General features: G+C 37.8%; 1 protein-coding gene and 1 long non-coding RNA gene across 3 annotated transcripts in view; both read right to left on the minus strand.

The window, feature by feature from the left end:
• Window positions 1-15,829, minus strand: part of LOC127521587 (uncharacterized) — a 95,687-nt gene that overhangs the window by 35,588 nt on the left and 44,270 nt on the right. The gene's annotated exons all lie outside the window — the stretch shown is intronic.
• Window positions 6,150-15,711, minus strand: LOC127521582 (interferon-induced very large GTPase 1-like). Of its 2 annotated transcripts, XM_051910937.1 has the most exons (5): window positions 13,993-15,711; window positions 13,086-13,174; window positions 12,370-12,981; window positions 11,665-11,732; window positions 6,150-11,258 (listed from the first exon to the last, which is right to left on the minus strand). In XM_051910937.1, the coding sequence occupies exons 2-5, from the start codon at window positions 13,087-13,089 to the stop codon at window positions 6,546-6,548; spliced, it is 5,397 nt and encodes a 1,798-aa protein (XP_051766897.1). In that variant the 5' UTR covers window positions 13,090-13,174; window positions 13,993-15,711; the 3' UTR covers window positions 6,150-6,545. The 2 variants fall into 2 exon arrangements, with proteins under 2 accessions (XP_051766897.1, XP_051766896.1); XM_051910936.1 differs by having other exon boundaries at window positions 13,086-15,711.

Raw genomic sequence — 15,829 nt, forward strand, 5'->3', positions numbered from 1 at the left:
TTGCACTTTGTTGGGATTCATTTTTTTTTTATTAAATCCGTTAATGGTGCGGCGATGGTCGAGAAATGGGGAATAAATTTTCTATACCAGCCAACTAAACCAAGAAACCACAAATTTGTTTCTTTGTAGCTGGAAGTGGACAAGATTGAATAGCTGTATTTTCTGCACTTGCGGGTTAAAGGGTTAGTTTACCCAAAAATGAAATCAATGTCATTTACCAATACGTACCCCAAATACTCCGTCTTGGTTTTGACCAAGGAACATTTTGTGGGGTTAATAGTTAGACCAGCGTCTTTAATTCATTGAAAAACTGTCTGAAGATGTTGTAGGTGATTCTCCCACGAAGTACTAAATATCACAACATCGTCTAAGTAAGCCGCCGCAAATTCTCCTAAACCATCCAACACAGTATCCATTAATCTTTGAAAAGTCGGGGGTGCTCCGTGCAGCCCGAACGGTAACACCCGAAAATGCATTAGCCCCCTTGGTGTACAGAAAGCTGGTCAACTCTCGCGACTCTGAGTCCAGAGGCACCTGCCAGTCTGATTAAATTAACGACTGCGCTCTAGCTCTGTAGGTACCATTTCTTTAACAGATTAATGTGCAACACCTGATGTAATCATGCCTGTCCTGGGGTCGCGGTCTCATAAGTAGTTGTTCCTATTTTTTTTTAGCTACTTCAAACGGCCCTTGCCATTTACCCAGAAGTTTATTTTCGGATGTAGGAAGCATCACAAGAACTTTTTGACCCGGCTCGAAAGATCATGACTTCGTCTTCCTATCATACCACGTCTGCGTTTCTTTCAAATGTGCAGAAGCGAATTCGGTCATTTGTTGCAATTTTTGTCTCATGGATAACACATAATCGATTACATTTGTTTTGGTTGACGTCCCCGAATTTCCCTCCTACAGTTCTCTCACCAGAGACAATGGTCCCTGCTCTTCGTGGCCATACATCAGCTGGAAAGGCGAAAACCCGGTTGATGCCTCCGGAACTTCCCTATATGCAAACATAAGGTATGGGAGCCACTGGTCCCAGTCAGTCCCCACCTCGTTCATGAATTTGCGAAGCATTTGCACGAGAGTTTGATTAAATCGCTCTACAGGCCCGTCCGTCTCGGGATGATAGGGAGTTGTTTTTAACCCTTTTATTCCCAACAGCTGATACACCTGTTGCAGAAGTTGAGACGTGAAATTCGTTCCTCTATCGGTCAGTATTTCTTTCGGAATACCTACTCTTGAGAAGAATTGATCCAGACAGGAAGCGATAGCCTTAGCTTTGATGTTTTTTAATGGAAACACTTCTGGAAACCACGTTGCATAATCACAAATGACTAACATATACTTATAGCCGGTCTTACTTCATTCCAGCAGACCTACAATGTCCATTCCCAGCCGCTGAAAGGGAACATCAATGACTGGCAAGGGAATTAACGGTACTTTGTGGGGTTTGCAGATTCCGCTGTATTGACATTCAGGGCAAGTTTTACAAAAATCAGCGATGTCTTTATACCCAACCAGTAAAAATGCTTACAAATTCTAGAATGTATCTTCTGCCTCCCCAAATGTCCTGCCCATGGAATGGAATGCCCCAACATCATCACTGTATTACGTACACTAACGGGTAAGACCACTTGTAATTCATCCCCAGTTTTACGATACAGCAAGTCATTCATTACACACAAAGATCTTCCTTGAAACATAAATACATTCGACCCTTTTTCCGCTGCCTCTACTACCTGAGAATGCAATTTTGAAATTTCAGCATCCACTTTCTGCAGCTGCCTCAAATCTTCAGGTATTGGAATTTGATCAGGGTTCAACAGTTTTTCAGGTTCTTTTAGTTCTCTAACCTGCACTATGGTTCTTTCAATTTTTCCTGTTTTCTTTCCCTCCTAGACTTCTTTACTTTACACTGATTCACCGACAGTTCAGGATCATAAAAGGGCAAAGACAACAATGGGTTTTCCTCTTCATCACATTCATTCTGTTTGCTTTGGGCCCGCGTCAGAACTACATTACAAATATCCTGAAAAGGTAACAGATCCATCAGAGCCGGGAAATCATGGCCTAAGATCACTGGATATGGTAAGTTCTGTCCAAGTCCTACCTTTATAAAATAGGTTTGCCCCGCTATACCCATATACACATCAGTGACAGAATACTGCTGCTCCTCCCCGTGAACGCATCTCACTATTACCAAGGATCACTATTAGCACATAATTCAGGTACCCATTCTGATTCTATTAGGGTTTGCGTCCAACCTGTATCTATTAAGGCAGTGACTTTTTACCCATTCATCTCAACAGTTCTTATCAATTGATTTGGAACGGGAAGATCAGCACATGTCTGACAGGCTGATTAAGTTTGCTTTTGCACCAGTGTCAAGCTTGAGAGTGACCAGCGTTCTATTAATCTCTAGTGGTGCTATCCATTTGTCATTTTTGACAGCATCCTCTTGACTTTGTGCATCAACTGATAACTGTCCATTTTGGATGTTCTCAGATTCCAGCATATTTCACAGGTTGTCTCAGGTCAGTTTCTTCTATCATCTTGACAGATCGCTCTTTTTGTCTCCATTTTCCTTTAGAAAAACACTGTTTTGCGAAATGATTTTTACCATTACACTTCGCACATTGTTTTTCGAAAGCTGGACACTGCTTAGGCAGATGTTCGGTACCACATCATTTGCAACTATAAGCTCCATCCTTCTGTTTTACAGCTCTGGACATGCGTCGCTTTCCTTTGAAAGAGACTGCACCGATTGTGGCATCTGCATTTGAAGACGCAGTCTTTGGTATCATCTCTCCAAACGTTTTCACATGAAGTTGAGCAAGTTTGCTGGCTTGACAAATTTTAATTGCCTCTTGCAAAGTGAGCTCTGTTTCTCTCAGTAAACGTTGTCTGACCTTTGCATCACTGATGCCAAAGACAATTTGATCTCTTATCATTGATTCATTTAGCTGGTCAAAATTGCATGTCTTTGCTTTGAGTCTGAGGTCAGTCAGGAAGTTATCAAATGTTTCTTGCTGTTGCTGCACACGTGAACGAAATACATATCTTTCATAAGTTTCGTTCTTTTTGGGTGAACAGTGAGCAGTAAATTTGGCTAACACATCATCAAGCTTGTTTTTTGTCTTCATTCTCATCAAAGACAAAGGTGTTATACACTTCAATAGCCTGTGGACCAGCAATCGTAAGTAGTAAAGCAACCTTACGTGCTTCTGGCTTTGTGTCCATCCCGATGGCTGTCATGTATAGCTTAAAGTGCTGCCTGAAACTGTGCCAGTTGCTGTCAACATTTCCCGTGAGCTTCAGATTCTCCAGTGGCTTCAAGGTATCCATTATGTTGCTTTCACAAAGGGCTGTTCTTTTCTTGATTTAACTCCTGGTACCATTTTTTGTTTGGTATGTTAATAAAGAGTCTTCAATGCAGTCACAACATGTCTGTCTTTTATTTCTTACTGGAACATGTGTTAGGTTTCTTCTTTTTATATGAATTGTATGGTACTCCACACATAACTTAACACAGTGCCATCTAGTGGCTTTCTTAAGTAACAACAATCTGATATCATCACAGAACTCATTTGCATAAAGCACAAAGTTGAAAGTCTTTAAAGTGTCTTTAAAGTTTACCAATTCATTTCTCACTTTCCAAACTACCAACAGACTACCTTTGGCAATTTTCTAAACAAATAGAGACCAAACATGATTTTGAAAGATTGAACTACAAATAGCCGTCACCGAGAATACTTATTTCTCTGAATAAGTATGAAATGGATGTGTGTAGTTTACATCGGTTTTAAGGTTTCCAAACATAGTTATGAATGGATTTGGATGAATCTTTGTGATCTCTCTTTGTTTCACCCACTGCTGCTGAGGTCCTGAGGAATTATCCAACCTTAGGAATTAGTCTCTGGATGGGTGAAGGGCAGAAACTGCATGTGGACCAATGAGAAGTCCTGTCCTTCCCGGGCTTGGAACAAGAGGTCATCTTCTTGTCTTCTAAGAGGTGTCTGGATGTTGTCCTTGCATCTTTATCTGATGGTGTTGGACAGTTTGTGTTAGTCCACCAAGATCCAATCAAAATGTAGCAAACCTTGTCCACTGTTACAGACAGAGAGGGGCCCGGCCATAAACTGGGCCCTGGAATGTGCTTTTCCCTACAACAGAAAGGATAAAGGCTCATCACGATGCTGAAACCGCTCTCATGTGTGCCCCGCATGTTGTTACATGTTGTTTGAACTCTCTGCTATAATGAGATCTCATGTGTAATACAGCGCAGTGATTGGATTGAAAGAGTTAATTCTCATGAATAAATGCAGAGAAGTGCTCAGCACCGGGTGACGTAGAATTGTCCCTTTCAGCCCCAGCAGCCAATCACACACTCCGGATGCACCTGTCAGATTCTGTGACGTTCCTTCGACTTTGCTTTTCAACCTGGAAGAACGAAATTGCTCAGAAAAATGCAAAAATAACCAATCTCCACTTGTTATTAAAATTTATGAGTGCTTTTAGGGATGTGCAGCCTGTGCACATGTAACGGACGCAGGCCAATAAGAGCTCTGCGTGTAAACCTCACTCCCCTGATCTTAAGAGGCACTCTAGTGACTGATGCTAGAAAACCGTAGTCTTTAGTCTCATTGTTAGAGCGCCCACCTCTCATGCGGACGGGTCTGGGTTCGTGTCCCACTTGGAGCGGGAGAGGCTACACACATCTCAAAAAATGTGTTTTGGGGTTTTATGACCCTTTAACAGGGGAATATCAGAATTGACAGTGCACCATAGGGGTGTAACGGTACAAGTATTCGTACCGAACCGTTTTGGTACAGGGCTTTCGGTTCGGTGCACGTGTGTACCGAATGCATTACATTGCAACATGCAGCCTAACCACCATTAACCACTAATACTCGCAATAAGCTCTGCGTTTTGTTATTTTCGATAAGATACAAAGTCTCATCCTTCAAATTCTGTCCACAAAATCACAAAATGTATGACGTTTTGACGCGCTTTGATGCGGCGTGACAGTCACTGTACAGGCGCCTTAGTTCAACCGGCAGCGCGAGCGCAGAGTGCGAGTGAACGCGATCATCTCTTCCTCACTAGTTACAGAATAAACTTAAATGAACATCTGAATGTATGTTGAAAGAGACAGTACAGCTTACTGAAATGTATATTATCTCGTGTTATCGCTTATTTACTGTTTCAACGGCGGAAAGTCAAACAGATTGTAAACAATATGTCATGTAGCACTTACCTCAGAAAAGCCATTCACTGTCCACAGCTTGTTAGTTCGCCGGAGAAATAAACTCATTTAAAACATGCACTGTATTAACCCCATATATTCATTATATTTTACTTAACCTGTTAGTGATGTCTTGATTATTTAATGTAGGCCTATGTTTAAATAAACTGTCATGAAAATGACAGCCACTGTGTATAAATGATTATAGGCTATTTCAACAACGAATTAGAGTAAAACTTCTAATTAGATTTAGAAGTTAATGCAAAAACTGCCTTACGTGCAGCTTAGTGTTGATTATTATATCTAAAAATAAAAAGCGATTAAATTTAGGCTAATAGTTTGGGCTCAGTTGTTAACCTTTAATATTAGAGTAGCATAATATTCAAGGGCTCCCTACATAGTTTATGGCATCAGCAAAGATAATTTTATCCTAATGAAACTTTGTTATAATTTATTTTAAAATATTTAAAGACAAAAACACAATTTGTTTAGTAAACCACTGTTTAATAATAATAATAAAAGCAATTTTATGTTTAGTTTTCTCCCCTCCTGCTTTACCGAATCCGTACCGAACCGTGACTTCAAATCCGAGGTACGTACCGAACCGTGAGTTTTGTGTACCGTTACACCCCTAGTGCACCACAATTGTTTTTTTTGTTTTTTTCCCCTAACGTTGCTAAACATCATTTAGATAAATGTTAGACAAAACACATTTTCTACATTAGGTAAAAATCATTGTTAAATAATATTATTAGTATTAATTAAATAATTATATTTCTTTTAATTTGCACACATAAATGAATATATAACAGTGAACAAACAATTATAGAGCAATTCTCAAAGTCAAGACACAGTGATGGATTTTTGGGACATGTGAAGTGTTCAATGTACACTACAGACAATAAATGTTTTAATTTGCATTTATTAACATTTACAGTAATGTCCTTAACTTATAAATTTAAATGTTTATCAGTTTTTCTGATGAACACTCCCATATTCTGAATACTAGAACATAATATTACATATTCATCCACATTTGTTTTATTCATTCATAAAATACATTTTTAATCTTTTACAAATTAACAAACATTAATCTTTACAGTTTCATCTTTGTTATTAATGGCAAACATAACTTTCTGAACTAATTTCTCCTGTATATATCATATTGAATGTAATTTATAGAAGTAAAAGAAAAAAAAAAAACCCAGAAGATTTCTGAAAGAATTTTTTTCTTTAGAATTTCAGAAACTCAACTATGGTCTATGAATTACACCTACACGTGACTCATTTTCATCTGTCATTAGATGTATTCATCCAAACTCTCGATAGCTTGCTCTTTTGAGTATTGGCTCCATCCATACGAAATGTCATCCCACCTGTGGAATGTTTTCTCAAAGTAATCTTCCAGATCTTTCTGAAATCTACACACAAACCACTTCCAGTACGGCAGCTCAGAGAAGTCAGGGGTGATGCTCCACTCTGCATAAACATTTCCTGCATTTCTGTATTCTCTGCATGGAATCCACTGACCTGTATAGAACATTTTTCCAGTTCTCACTAATGTTGTGCAAAAATCTGCACTGAGACACTCTGTTTCCTCATAACAGCACCCGGTGAGTCCATCCACTCGATGAAAAGGAACAGTGTGGTCTCCGGTATGGTTTTCTAAACTGTTGGTGCAGGTGGCTGAACAGAATGGACACTGAATCCAACAACACTGACAGAGATGATCAATCAGAATCTCATCTGGTCTGTCGTTATGTTCCAGATTTACTGGAAATGTCTCTGTGCTGAATTCATTTTGCATTTCAGATAACACTGAAGAAAGTTCTTCGTGTATCACATCTTCTAGGAGATCGAAATCATCAACACCATCATGACTCAGTCCACTGAGGTCCTTTACAGAGAATATCAGCACATCTGAGAGTTGCAGTGTGAAGTGATCCAACCACTTCTGAACATCTCTGCTGGTTGTATTGACCCATGTAGTTGCTCTATGAGCCGCTGCCATGATTTTCTGCTGCAGGAGTTCAATGTTCCTCTTCATCTTGGGCTGAGCACTGACTCTGAAGTTATCAGTGATATACCGATTGACTTCATCTCTGATGAAACTCTTTAAGTGATCTCTGGGACTATTAAAGTATGTAAGGTATTTGTCAAAATCCTCCTGTTCTGCCAGTGTTTTGAGGATGTGTTTCTCTAGTTTAGATCTGTTTCCATTTAGCGATTCACAATTTGTCTTAATTTCATCAGTCAAATTTCTAGCAGTATCTTTGTAGACACTCTTTTGAATGGGCTCTTTCAGTTTCTGACAGATAATCTCACCAAAAATGGCAGCTGATGTTGCACCTTGACAATATTTCTGGAAAACACTATAGTACTCTTTGCTCTTCTTTTCAAAGTACAAAACAGGATCGTTGGCTTCCCTGAACTTTCTGTGCTGGTCAATAATTACTTGGTTTTCTTTCTTACATATGGAAATAACCAAATCTATGTAAAATTCCTTTGTTAACACATAGTCTCTGGAACATTGCTCATAATTTTCTATTCTTTCTTTGATATGATCTGCAAATTCTTGAATGTAGGTTTTGTTGTAGCCCATCTTTGCAATGTTATACGACACAATCATTTTCTCTACTTGTTGAGCAATGTCATCGACTAAGTTTTTAATTTGGGTTTGAACCTCAAACTTCTGTTTAGCTGATCTGAAGGCATTTCCTGTAGTTTCATTGGATTTCTTTAACTGTACATAATCTGAATAATGCCGCACAGAGAAAATATCCCTGCTCTTCTTCCAGGCGTTTACAGGGACACTTTTATAGTTACTGAGGTGTTGTTTCATGTCATTTAATACATTAATGTTTTTAATTTGAGGAGTTTCTCTGGTAATGTTCTTAACACAGTCTTTCCAAAAGGAATCAAACTCTGTTTTCAGGATCGTTTCATCATTGGCTTTGTCTTTGAGTTTTATTGCAAGTTCTTTGCTCTTTTCAAAGAGAGTATTTTCATGACGTGTCCTCTGAGCATCAATCTTTTTCTTCATATCTCGCTGCTGAAGAATCTCATTTAATTTCCTTGTTGTTTCTCTCACAATGTTTTCCTGAAGCTCATTGATTTTGATATAAAACGATGCTTTCCACTGTATCAATATATCTTTATCTTTGTCTTTGTCAAAGAATTCTGACATAGATTTTTCTACTTCTTCACTTTTTACGTGTAGTTTACCTTGAAGATCACTTTCTGAAACCTCATTAATTGTTTCATTTTCTATGTTGTTGTGTAGTTTGTTCTCAATTTCCAGCATGGCGCTGCGAAGACTCCAGGACCACTTGCTGTATTCTGTCTCCAGTTTTCTGTATGCTGCAATTTCCAGAGCATTTCTGAAGCTGAACACAAATCGTTCATTCAGTAAAGCCTCCCAGAGATCCTTAATACGACTTTTCAGTTGTGTCAGTTCTAAGCCATCTGATTTTGAGGCATGGCTAAAAAACATTGTCTTTAGCTCTTGAATGTTTTCACAGTATGATGGGTTCGGTGGTGCCATGGGTGGGCTGCCCTCCCAGAGCTGTGCAAAATACTTCACATCTTTTTGTATATCAAAAGTAATGACATCATTGAAACATTCTGCTACATAGACTTCATCTTTAGCAGCAAGTTTCGTCATCTTATCTAGCGTCTCCTGTAGTCGCCTCCTTCCCTCCATGTTTTTCTCTCCGGCTGTGACTTCTGAAACGTTCTGATGCACAAACATGCAGCTGGGATTCAGTCTGACCTTCTTCATCCTCATGAAAGCCTGGACAACAATCTGAAGAATGTCCTGCAGCTCGGATGGGCTTTCTCCAAAGATATTGATCAATGTCAGATTACCAAGACCAACAACAAATGTGGCCATTTCATTGTCCTGATGCCTTGTTGACCTTCCAGACAGTTCCAGAGCACGAAGCCCCTCAGTATCAACAACCAGAATATAGTCAAACTTCAGCTGTTCTTTCATCTCCTCCGACACTCGAACCAGCTGCATGAAAGCTCCTCTGGTGCACCTGCCAGCACTGACGGCAAACTGCAGTCCAAACATGGCGTTCAGCATAGTGGATTTCCCAGAGCTCTGAATCCCTAGAACTGACAGCACAAAGACTCTCTGGTCTCCCACTTTTTTAATGAGTTCATGCAGAACAGCAGTAACCCAGACCACAGGAACATGAGCAGCATCTCCATCCATCAGCTCCAGGGGAAATCCAGAGAGCATCATGTCTGCAGCAAGACTCGGGAGAGAAGAAAAATTACACGGTAGACCTTCCTTGTTACTGTTCACTGATTTACATGATTCATAGATCTGACCGATCTCCCTCAGGATGTGCTCCAAGCCAAAGGTTGCAGCTTGAAGTTCTTTTGATATCCTATCAAGTTCTGCAAGCTCATTGGTCATGTGTTGCTCAGCTCTGCATTTTGACCATTTTTCATCATACTTGTAATGAAGAGCAGAAAGGTCGGCTGAAGTATATTCATCCAGGAGGATTGCAAGCCATTTCAAAAAAAATATCTTCTCATTTGAAGACTGTGAATTCATTTCTGTAATAAACAACTTCATGAAACTACCAATGTCCAACACATGCTGCTGTGCACGGATTATCTTCATATCTTGTTTCTGGTTTAGCTCCATGTCTATTTCATTCCCCTGAGATCGATGTAGTTCTTTGTTCTTTTCACACCATTGATGCCACAGTTCACCCTGACAGGGCAGAAATGTTTCTTTGATTTTTGTCAATTCTTTTTCCTCCAGTAAAGCCATCAACTGTTGGGCTGCTTTTTTTCCTTTTCTGCAGTCATTGTCATGTTCCTCATCTACTCTGATATCTGAGTATCTGGACACATTTTCAAGTCTAAAAATAGAAGATGATTCTGACGACGAGGACGAGAGACATTTATTTATAGCTTCTATGAGTTCTTCAGATACATCTGACTGATTTCTGTTATTTAGTCCAATTTTGTATTTCCCTGTCCTCATCTCAGTTGCACTGTATTCATCCTCAGTAAAAAGACAAATGAGTGGCTTTCTGCTCCTGTACAGGTTTTGGATTTTTATTGCATTCTTATCATTCTTGTCAAGTCGTGGTAGAATAACAACATTGACTGAGGACATTTCAGTAAGGACCTGCAGTTGTTTCTCATTGGCTCCTGCATCACCGTGGAGGTTACAGAACGCAACACACTGAGTAAATTTATCCGTGTCTTTCCCAGAGGGGCAGTACCAGGCGATCTCCACCACTCCATCCATCAGTACTCTGGTTTTGCTGCTGCCAGGGCAGTTCATGTGAAAGAACGTGTTGTGTTTCTCATTGATCAGATTGTTAATCAGCTGAGATTTGGATGAGGTCAATGAGCCAAACCTGAAAAAAGACACCATAGGTGTTTCTGCCTTCCAGACTGGCTGGATTTTACTGATGATTTCATTGTTGGTGTTCTTCATCTTCCAGCTCTTGTTGATTTGTCTGAATGTCCAGAGAGGAAACTCAATCTCTTGTGTGAATGGATCAGGAACAAGCAGAGGCAGAGCGTACTGACACTGAGACAGTTTAGTCACCATGAGCTGCTTTAGGAAACTATCAGCACAATGAAACAAGGCCATCTGAACATCCATCGGGTGAATAGCAACTCTTCTGTTGGTTTCTTCAGGAAACAAAGATATTTCTCTGAAAATATCGGGATCACCATCATCTTCAAATAAGTCATTGTTTATTTGCTGTCCATCATGCTGCGTATCTATAGTTTTAATGTATCTTGCTCTGTAATTCATCATCAGTAGTTTTTGTAGGAAAGTCTGAATCAGGTCCTCCTCAGCACAAGACTCATGCGACTCTAATGAATGTTTAGTTAGTTGAAGAACATCTTCAGCTCTTAGTTTAAAGGGGTGCCTTTTATCAAGATAAAGCCTGTGAAATAGATGCTCTGCTTTATCCCCCCTTCTGTTTCCTTTTCGATCCGATCTTGCACCATCTATTGATTGCATCTCTCCCTGAGAAACATATAGCACAAGGCAGTTAGCTTAAAACAATTTACAATTAACTGAAATAAAGATGAACTTTTGGATCTTAGTACAACCAGTAATTGTTGGAAAGAAACCTTCATGCCATCCATGTTCAACTGTGTGTACATGATTAGCTGTCTATGGAAAGCAGTGCACATGACAGATAAAATGTGCAAAAAAACCCAAAAGATTAATATGGAAGTGCTTTTACATTTATCGGTAAATATCTAAATAACTCCAAAACCATAAAAGTTGTGTAAAAAACTATGATAAGGAATGAATGATAATAAGGAACCACTCATTTAAAAAACACTTTGATAAGCTGTGTCTACATTCGTGGAATTCCTTCGAACTTCCTGCTCCTTTTCTATTTTTACACTAACTTGACACTTACCCCAAGTCTCTCTCTTGTCTCTGTTGATGAGGTGTAGTCCATGCTCTTTTCAATAATTGCGTTTTGATCTTGTGACATAACAGAAAAGGTGACAGAAATATTAAAATTTTGTTAAAGCAAATCCGTGCTCTTAAAAGAAACAATGACATTTCCTCTTTTGTTGAATACTGATATGACTAAAGTTTTCTTAATCTCATGTAAATAATTCTGAACTTAAAAAAAAATATATATATTTAGGCTGGTAACTAAGTTAGACTTATGTAGTCTAATTTAACAAAACATAACACCAACATATTTGAGCCTATGATACTGTTCTAGCAGTTTCTTTTTAGCTTTTTGTCTTTTTTGGTTTATTATCTCTGGTTTCATTATCTTGGTTTCACTATCTTCTGTTAGTTAATTAGTTCATTTAAAGTCTTTTGTATGGACTTTTTGTATGGAGTATGGACTTTAAATTGTGCATTTATAGTCTTTTTACGGTGTTGGTTTGGTCAAGTCTGTTCATTGATTTTGGAAGTTCTTGTTTTTTTGTTTTTGATCATCTTTGTTTTTATTTTATTTCATTAAAAGCTGAATTTAGCTTCTGAATCTTGGCTCGACTGACTATCTGTTACAAGTTGTAAATCATGAATACAGGCGTTAGATTCAGAGGAAAATGAACAGAGAACCAACATAACATCAATGAAACTAAATCTGTGTTCTTACCACTTTGACATGTCCTGTCTTGCACATCTTCTCTCTCTCTTAATGCAGTCTTGTAGATCTCACTAGTGTAGCACTGCTGGTTATTTTCAGTAAACAGATGCTCAATCCTGTTCATCAGATCTCTCATCTCTGATTGGTTATTCATGGTTTTGCTGCAAGTATGATATCTTCTGCCACATTTCTGCAGCAGCTGCTCCAGAGCATAGTTTTTCTTCAGATCATCTATTATAGAGTCAGACTCCTCCTCATTCTCATAGGTGAAGAGAATAATCACAAACGGAAGAACTCTGTCACCAAATACTCTCTGAAGCCACTCAATACCCATCTTATCAGCATCTGTTAACTGACCCAGTCGCACAACGAAGATGAAGGAGATGATTTCCTTTTCATTCACTAGTTGACCAGTGAGCAGATCCAGATCAATTGCAGTCTCATGTAAGCCAATCATGTTGATCACTGAGACACATCGTCCTGATATCTTCATCTGCAAAGGAACGGTCCTGGATATTTCAACATTTTCAATATCTGCTTGTAATTCTCCAAGTAAAATATTGTCATGTTGCAACTGGACTGCCGCAGAGTTTCCAAATAACACAATGGTCAGATTATGATCTAGAATAAACACAGAATAATCATTCTCAAATTCAACAATGCACTGCAACATAAGAACAATTGTCATTCAGCAATGCAAAAGATCAGATATTTTCGTTTCTTACCCATACTGCGGAACGATGGATCAACAAAGTCAGACAGTTGAGGAGATGCTCCTTTATTCTACAGGCTCTAGATTATTCTACACAATATCCTGAATAAAAAAAATCATAATTTTTCATAAGCATGTGTAAGATTATTTGATTTCTTTAAGTCTAACACACTTTATATTTAGCTTGTGTTCACCGTCTAAAGGATGTATGAGTATCAAGTCATACTACAGAGACTTGAACTCTTCCTGCTTAGTAGATAAGGTTAAGGTAAATATAGGTTTAGATCCAGTCTAACAGGATTTGCAGTTTACAGAAAAAAATAGTCTGATGTCTAGTAAATCACATGGCATCTTTTCTAAGAGCACCTGACCAATCATGCATGTTATTTAAATCCCACGCCCATATAACTTCCTGTTTGTTAAAAAAAAAAAAAAAGTATTGTTAATTGTATTGTTAAAACAATTATGACATGTTGGTCTTTATTTAATCAGTAAAATGTTCTATAAAACTTAAATCTAAATCTACAGTCAACTTTTTTCACCAAAATTAGATGTTACCACACCATTACTGTGCACAGTGACTAGGACTGCCTATCACAATGCTTCTTTCAGCTTCTTTCCTGAGGCCATTCATCTCCTCACTGGATACACCAAAATACTGACTCTTTATTTTCACAGCCTACAGGCACACAGTCTCAAAGGCTGCTTTTGTTATCAATACAAAGCGTCTGTGTCATGTAATACTTCATCAACCCATTATTGTGTGCTGAATTCTTGTTATATTAAACCCCTCTATCCCTGTCTTAGCAAATAAATTGGCTAATATTTGAAAAACATTTAGGACACTAATAAACTAACAACAAACTGATAAAATGAATGTTATATGCATGGATAGCAGAGTTATAAAGCAATAAAAGAACCTGAATGTCTTCACGTGTGTCATCTGTCCTGAATCCCAAAAAGCACATGAAAGCTGCCCCTGTGTGTTACATGACGTCAGAAAGTGAAAATGTATGTTCTTTTTTGTGATTGTGCACAATTTCACCAATTACTGAATATCTAAAAGGCTTTTTAAACAAATCACTATTGTTTTTGTGATTTATTTGTAATATTTAGCTATAATTAAGATACATAATGACTTGCCATATTTTATTGTAAACTGAAGATGAGCAAATGCTATTATAATTTCCTCTGGGTTCAAGTTTTAATTTTGGGACACCTATGTACCTAAAAGTTCAATATTAACTTTCTTCAACTAATAATAAAGTTAACCAATGTTAGAACTTTATTAACTGAGGAATGTTGAAGTTGATGAGCACTGGTGAACACTGTGAGCAATGTAAATTTACCTCAGTTATGGTGACCTCACTTAATACTGCCAGTGCGATAATTTACCTAACAGGAAATTTACTCCTAACAGCATAAGCAGTTAAGTAACTTTAAAAATTACAGTTCTAAAGAATCATTTAATGTTTAGGCAAAAGCATTGTGTCAAAAACATGAATAAGAAATGTTTAATTTTTACCTTGTCCTCCTTGAAAACTGTCTCTTAAGTTGTGTTTTCAGAACATAAATGTTCAATAGCCATTTCTCAATACTTGTTGAGAATATTCCATTTTGCAATCTTGTCTGTACTTGTGTTCTTTTGGACTTGTGAACTGTCATCTGTCGCTGCTCAAGTAATGTTCCAATTCAAAGTTCACATCTAGCCAAGTACAGTTCAAATACCTGAATGCGTTCTTGCTCTGCCCCTTTTATCAGTATATGAACCAAGTAGTATAACCGAATTTATAGTGTTCATAAAACAAGCAAAAAGAACCTGACTGACCTACTATTTCAGTTCAGAGAAACTAGAAATCACGTTCGTTTGAGATTAAGGAGTACAAATTTTCATTTTTTTTTTTTTTAATGTTTTAATGAGTCACAATTTTTTTTTTTTTCATCCTGATTAATAGAATTGTATGGAAAGGTGCTTACAGAAAGTATCTAAATCAGCAAGATTACATTTAGATTTATACAAATTTGAATAAAAGTTTGAACAAAATTGGGAAATATTTTTAGGATTTTCTGAGACAGACCCCCCCAATATTTAATTGACAAGTTTAAAAATAAGACGACATCTGTTCTCCATATTCTAGCCACCTTTGCATTGACCTAATGAAAGCACCTTTTGCTCTTAATTTATTTACTTAATTTGCAAGTCAACTAAATACGCTTTTTGAATATCTGATAAATTTTCAGATAAAATCTTGGTAATAGATGAGATTTCACTGACAACCTTCATTTCTTCAACACGTTTTGATTTAGCCAAATTAGAACTAATTTTCTTAAATATTTCCCACTTTCAAATTTTAACAATTCCCAATTGGTGCTGAGTTTTCTTGTTTAGCATTACTCAAAAAAAAAAAAAAAAAAAAAAAAAAAAAAAACATAAGCCTTTCCAGCTCTGACTTAAAGGATTAGTTCACTTTCAAATGAAAATTAGCCCAAGCTTACTCACCTTCAAGCCATCCTAGGTGTATATGACTTTCTTCTTTCTGATGAACACAATCAGAAATATTTTAATAAATATCCTGACGCATCCGAGCTTTATAATGGCAGTGAACAGGGGTCACAAGTATGAGCTGAAGAAAGTGCTTCCATCCACATCCATCCAATCATAAACATATTCCACAGCTCCGGGGGGTTAATAAAGGCCTTCTGAAGCGAAGCGATGCTTTTGTGTAAAATAAATATCCATATTTAACAAGTTTTGAA

This window comes from Ctenopharyngodon idella, chromosome 10, assembly GCF_019924925.1.
Source record: "Ctenopharyngodon idella isolate HZGC_01 chromosome 10, HZGC01, whole genome shotgun sequence".
NCBI lineage: Eukaryota > Metazoa > Chordata > Actinopteri > Cypriniformes > Xenocyprididae > Ctenopharyngodon > Ctenopharyngodon idella.

Excerpts from the sequence above, each read along its gene's own strand:
- LOC127521582 (XM_051910937.1), bottom strand. Across the intron at positions 11,733-12,369 it reads AGACAGGACATGTCAAAGTG|ATCAAAACGCAATTATTGAA; the intron begins GTAAGAACACAG and ends TTATGTCACAAG. Across the intron at positions 11,259-11,664 it reads AGACAAGAGAGAGACTTGGG|GGAGAGATGCAATCAATAGA; the intron begins GTAAGTGTCAAG and ends TATGTTTCTCAG.